The 6022-nt window shown below is 57.8% G+C and overlaps 1 protein-coding gene across 3 annotated transcripts in view; it reads left to right on the forward strand.

Moving 5' to 3' along the window:
- The first annotated feature begins 455 nt into the window (after positions 1-455).
- The window catches only part of ABHD14A (abhydrolase domain containing 14A), an 8889-nt gene continuing 3322 nt past the window's right edge, over positions 456-6022 (forward strand). Inside the window, exons 1-2 of one of the 3 annotated variants that reach the window (XM_029912582.1) lie at positions 456-518; positions 4845-5115. In XM_029912582.1, the coding sequence (XP_029768442.1) occupies positions 4856-5115 (260 nt within the window). In that variant the 5' untranslated portion in view covers positions 456-518; positions 4845-4855. The other 2 variants (XM_024205697.2, XM_024205696.2) reach the window with 2 other exon arrangements.

A 6022-nucleotide genomic window follows, 5' to 3' on the forward strand; every position in this document is an offset into this window, starting at 1 on the left:
AACCAGGGACACGTTGAAGGGATGGCCAGAGAGGTGGGGCAGGCCTAGGGATACCCCCAAACCTCCCCACCCATTCTGAAACTCCAGAGGGAGATGAAATCCTTAGAGACCAGGCTCAAAAATCCCCTGAGGGCCTGTGTAGCCTCACCCTCCAAACCGCCCCCATCGCCTGCCTTTGCAGGGTGCCCACACGGGGACAGGGAGGAGGAATAAAGGGGCACCCCCAGGAGCCCAAAGGCGGCTGGGGAGGGTGATTTCCCCCGGCTCAGCCCTGTCCCAGTCCACCCGCTCAGAGGCTCCCCAAGCGCGCAGAGTGCTGGTTGCAGCAGCTGGGCTAGGGACGGTCCGGCTCTGGGAACGAGCGCGGAGCCGTCTGTCCGCAGCTGCGCGTTCTCACCTTCCCCCGCTAGGTGGGACTGTGGGGCTCGATTCGGGCTGGCAGCGGGGGGGGGGGGGCGCTTCACTGCCACACCAGCCTGGACGAAGGCAGCGGCTGTCGGGCGCTGCGCAGCAAGGCGGTAAGTGCGTGCGGTCCCCGGGGACTGGAACGCTGGAACCGCCTGGCCAGCTGGCCCCGCCTGCGCTGGGCTCCGGCGCGCCTCGGGGAGGCCCTGGCGGGTAGCACGCGGGCCTAGGCGTGCTGGTAACCAGGGCAGGCCCCCCTCTGCGGGCGCTGGGAGTGCTGGGGGCGCAGGCAGGCTGGGCCGGGGGCGGGCGATGGCCCCGGTACAGGGGGAGCTTGGCAGGGGCGCGCCCATTTGGCCCGTGCGGTACAGGGGGGTGCACAGGGCCGGAGTCGCTCCGGCGCACTGCGATGCTGCGGGGAGGGGCTCTAGCCGTGGAGGCCGGCTACTTTGGAGCGCCCGTGGCGCGGCTGGAGGCGGGGAGTGGGGAGGGGAAGCGCCTGGTAAACAAGGGCGTGTCCCAGGACACTTGGGCAGAGGTGGTTCTGGCAGCCCCAAGCTTCTCCCAGCGGAACTCCTGCTTCATCGCGCACGGGTGACCCCGTCACCTGCTCTGATGGGGAGCCCTGATGCGCCCAAGTAGGGTGGGGTTTTGTGGGACAGACTCTTCTGCTCTGGTTCAAAGATGCCCAGAAGGGAACAGGTGACAGAGCGTCTCTCTGCCCGTGAAGGCAAGCATGGCACGCGCCTCTCCGCAGCGAATGCCATACCAGAGCGTCTGGACCAGGTCGTCTCGGAGCAGGCTGCCCTGGGTGAAGCCTTGGCCTCCCTCTCAGAGGAGCTGCGTAAGCTGGCAAAATGGCTGGAGGAGACGGCCGGCCGGGTGGAAGCCCTGGATACCAAGGTTGTGACCACGCAGAGCTGCGTGGTGAAGCACGCAGCTCTGATGAGAGAGCTGGCCCGGGGCAGCCTGGAGACAGAGCGCCGGCTGGAAGAGCTGGAGAACAGGGTGCGAGCCCGGAACGTCAGGGTCATTGGGGTTCCGGCCACTGTGGGGGAGACAGACCTGATCCCCTTCTTGGAAAACCTGGTGCTGGCTTACCTGGGCTTAAATGCGAAGGAAGCCCCTATGCGTATAGAAAATGCGTACCGGCTTCCCACGAGGGAAGCGGGCGGCAGTGCCCGGGTGGCTGGCACTGGCACCGTGCTAATGACCCTCTCCGATTTCTGGGCCCGAGAGCGAATTCTGCGGGCAGCACGGGCCTGCCGAGCGACCAAATTCCAAGGCCCCAAGGTCTCCTTCTTCCCTGACCTCAGCCCTGCCACGCACGCCCGGCGGCAGCGCCTCGTGGTGCTCAAGCAAGCGTTTGTGAAGGAGGGGGCTCAGGCCTACGTCCTGTACCCTGCCAAACTAAAGGTCTTGTGCCGGGGACAAACCTATGTCTTCAAGGACTGCGCGTCTGCAGCCCGCCTGCTGGATGAGATCAGACAAGGTAGTCGGTAGTGGGTGCAGAGAGCAAGGCTGAGCCTAAAGTGAAAGGCCCAGGGCCTGTCTGCTGGTGGGCAGTAAAGATCCTGGGGCACTTCTAGCAAAGCAGTTCAGCATTGAGTGCTGAGTTCCTTAGGGGCATGCTCAATAAGGGGGAGTCGTGTTTGCTCTGTCTGTCATGTGGAGGAGCCACTCAGGTAATTGGGAGCCTCGGATGATTGAGGTATGGCGTGTCCAAGACAGCTGCTTTCTCCCTGCCTAAAGCCTCCCCTGCTTTTGGTTCTCCTGGCTACAGTATTCTTCCTCCTCCGTATTTGTGTGCTTAGATTGTCCGCTCTTGGAAGCAAGGACTGTCGCTTTGTTCTGTATTTGTACAACTCTTAGCATGGTGGGGGCCTCATCCATAGGTGGAGGCCCTTGGCCCCACCATAATACAAATAATAAATGAGTGTTGCTGTGCATCATCAAGCAGCTATTATGTTTCACCCTAGAAGTGGCTGCATGTCAGTGGTGGAGGAAGTGAGCTTCCAGTGTCACTTGTAAAGTGCATTGGGGCCCTCCTGGATCATATGCGTGTCAGTTATCATCACGTCAGTTACTTGCATCTTGATGACAGGACAGCTTTCAGCTTGAGTCAGGTGATCTGCCATATAGGCTAGTGCCTGTGGGGAGAACCTGTCCCCATTCAAAGGTCTCATTCCCTCTGTGTGTTTGTGCTTCTTTGAAATGCTGCTGACCAAACATCAAAAGCTCTTGAAAGCAAATAGCGCAGAGTACGTGCCCAGCCTCAGGGCTCCCATGCAGCTTGCGTGGCTTGCTGTCTGGACAGGCCTTTGAAAATCTCATCCCTAAGACTTAGCTGCTGCCCACAGGAGGATGCTGGGCCCCTCAGTGCTGTCTGGGAACAATAGAGTACAGCAAGTGGGCCCCTCTGACGTAGAGCAATCACCTGTGGCATTCTTCTCATGCACGCCAAATTAATTATAGAAAGCATCTCCCAAGCAGCAAGTAGGGAGTTGTTTCTCCTTGCAAGCATGTCTTTGCTTGTGAGCCTCCTGCAGAGCCAACTCTGTACGGGTCCTTCAGTCCCCTCTACGCTGTGCAGGGGAGAATTCCCCCAGTGCAGGGCCTGCCAAGGACTCCAAACAGCACTGAACTTCTTAGGGTGTTGTGTGGGGCCCCTCTACGCTGGGTGCAGTGAAGTGCATTGCCCTGTGTGTCAATGGGGGTGTAATGACTGTGCAGGGATGGCCGCCCAGCCCAGCATTCTGTTAATTTGCTAGCGGTGGCGGCCCGGAGCTCAAGGCTGGCTGTTCTATCTGGCCATGCTCTGTCTTGTGATGTGCTGCAACCCAGGGGTTCAGATTTAAAACCTTGCTGTAGAAGGGGCTGGATAGTGCAGGAGATTGAATAATGGGCTGCGGAGTCTCTCCAGGGTACCTGCTCAAACACCGTCTGGGTTGGTGCTTCCTAGCAGGCAGGTTTGTGGATAACTGGCCCCCATGGAGACTGGCCTCTGCTTTCTCCCTTATAGCTGGGTCCCTCACACCGCGGGCTGGGAAGGGGGAAGCTTTCACTGCTGCAGCACCTGTGTTGTGGGTTAAGGGACGCTGCTGTCTAGGGCCATCTGTCATGCCCTGGCACTAAGCCCCCTGTAAGGAGGAGAGCCCCATGCCTGTAGGAGAACAGAGGCTGCCCCTGAAGATGTACCAGGTGACGTGAGTGCGAAGTTTCCTGAATAGTAGAACATGCATCCGGGAGCAGCTCCCTATAGTACCAGCCAGATGCCTGCAATAGTCATAACTGGGGGGGAGGGCCAGTTGGGGGGCCTTTAGGTGCTACCATGCTCCGGGATCTGGAGGGAGTCTGCCACCCATCTCTTGGGATTTGACCCATGTTTTCTCAGGGCTGTTGCATGCCCTGCAGGTATGTTGGTGGGTGGGACAGAACATTGAGCTGGGAAGGTTCTGGGCGGTTGGGAGTGATGGGTGGGGCAGGGGGCGGTTGTGGGGGCAGCAGGAGGCTGCAGATGGGGAAAAGGCAGCAGGGACAGTAAAGGGGAGGCAGGGGGAGTGCATGGGAGGAGATCAGTGTCAGGGCCTGCGTGGGGGTGGGGTGGCATAGAAACCACAGACTCTGGGGAGTGAGCAGGCTGTGAAAGCCACTGGGGGGAGAAGTCCTGCCAGTGCCAGGTGGGCCAGGCTGGACCCGTCTCTGCAAGGGGCACCTGTCTGTCAAACTCTTCCTCTGCGCAGCGACCCCCCAGCACTAGCTGGTTCCCAGGGGTAAGTGATTTGGGGCAGGGGAGAGGTACAGTGTGGGCAGTTGTCACTACCTAACACGGTGCAGGTGCTGGGGTCACAGCCCCAGCCCAGGGGGCTTTAGACCAGCCTGCCTCCGTTCAGGCATGACCAGGATGGTGACTAGGAGTGAGAGTGAGGCAGAGAGACCAATGCCAGCTGCTTCCCTGAGCCTTAGACAGGGTAGGACCCGGCCTGAATTGGCCTCTGACCCTGGGCCTGAAGTGTCTTGTCTTAGTGACCGTAGCACTAGTCTTTCTGCGCTCTGCCACGTTCCCCCAAACATCTCTTCTGGCCTATGACCATGCATGAGACTTCAGGGGTAAAGGAAGCCCTATCATCCCCCCCCAAAAAAGCTGGGGGCCAGAATCTACCTTGGTTCCTCCCCCCCCCCCACCCCCGTGGTGCCCTGGTTTTTGGGTGGGGAAGGGCGCATTCCTGATTGGGAGGTTGCCCTGGGGGATAATGGTGCCACCTTAGTGTGCGTGTGTCGCCCCTGGTCGAGTATCCATCCCTCTTCTCCTTGTTATTGTTGAGCCGTGAGGCCCTTGTTTCCTCTCCCATGGCTGGGCCTTGCTGTGCGTTGCGCTGTCTGAGCAACAGCACGGAGCCGGCGCTCAGCTGTTTACCTTCTCTCTCTGCCTCTTTCAGAACGGCTGACGATGGCTTTGATCCGCAACAGACTGGGGCTGCTGGTCCTTGGGGTTCTTGTCACCTTTGTCCTCTACCTGTTGCTCCCTGCCATCCAGCACGAGAGGTTCACATCCAGGGCAGGCAGCCACAAGGCCCAGGCCAGGGCTGAGGAGAAGGGCCAGCGAGATGTCAATGTCACCGTCCTAACGGGGACCATTGCAGGGAGCCCATCCATCTTATTCAGAGAAGGCTTCCTGCTCCAGAGAGCTGGGACTCCCAGCCCCAAAAGGTGGGTTAGTCTTAGAATCATAGAATATCAGGGTTGGAAGGGACCTCAGGAGGTCATCTAGTCCAACCCCCTGCTCAAAGCAGGACCAATTCCCAACTAAATCATCCCAGCCAGAGCTTTGTCAAGCCTGACCTTTTTTATTAATGGAGATATCCGATCTCCTAGAACTGGAAGGGACCTTGAAAGGTCATTGAGTCCAGCCCCCTGCCTTCACTAGCAGGACCAAGTACTGATTTGGCCCCAGATTCCTAAATGGCCCCCTTAAGGATTGAACTTACAACCCTGGGTTTAGCAGGCCAATGCTCAAACCACTGAGCTATCCCTCCCCCTCTTAAAAACCTCTAAGGAAGGAGATTCCACCACTTCCCTAGGTAACCCATTCCAGTGCTTCACCACCCTCCTAGTGAAAAAGTTTTTTCCTAATATCCAACCTGTTAGGGGGCTTATTCCTTCACCCTCTCACTTCCCTGGTCCTTCTCGCATGAACAGAGAGCAACAATACCCGAAGTCCAAAGGTGCAGACAATTCGATGTTTATTGGGGTGAACTTCCAGCAAGCATGATTCCAGTTTCCTTCCTTAGTGTCCCCTTTCCCAGCTCTGATACCACAGAGCCTTGCCTGTGTCCCTGTTCCCATTTCCTCCCCCTTAGCAAAACATGATTCCAATTCCCCCACCCTCACTCCTTGTTCCTATTCTCTCCCCCCCCCCCCACTTCCTGACTGACTGCAGACTGTATAGTAAAACTTGAGTTCTGCTTAGCTATACCTTAACCAATCGTTTTACTGAAATTTTACTAACCAATCCTAACATACTGTAACATGGTTATTTAACCAATTATATCACACCACCTTAATTGGTCTACACCCAACAAAATTAATTATACAGCAGACAGAAACAATCACAGAA

Source organism: Terrapene carolina, unplaced genomic scaffold (genome assembly GCF_002925995.2).
Source record: "Terrapene carolina triunguis isolate 2854851 unplaced genomic scaffold, T_m_triunguis-2.0 Scaffold232, whole genome shotgun sequence".
NCBI lineage: Eukaryota > Metazoa > Chordata > Testudines > Emydidae > Terrapene > Terrapene triunguis.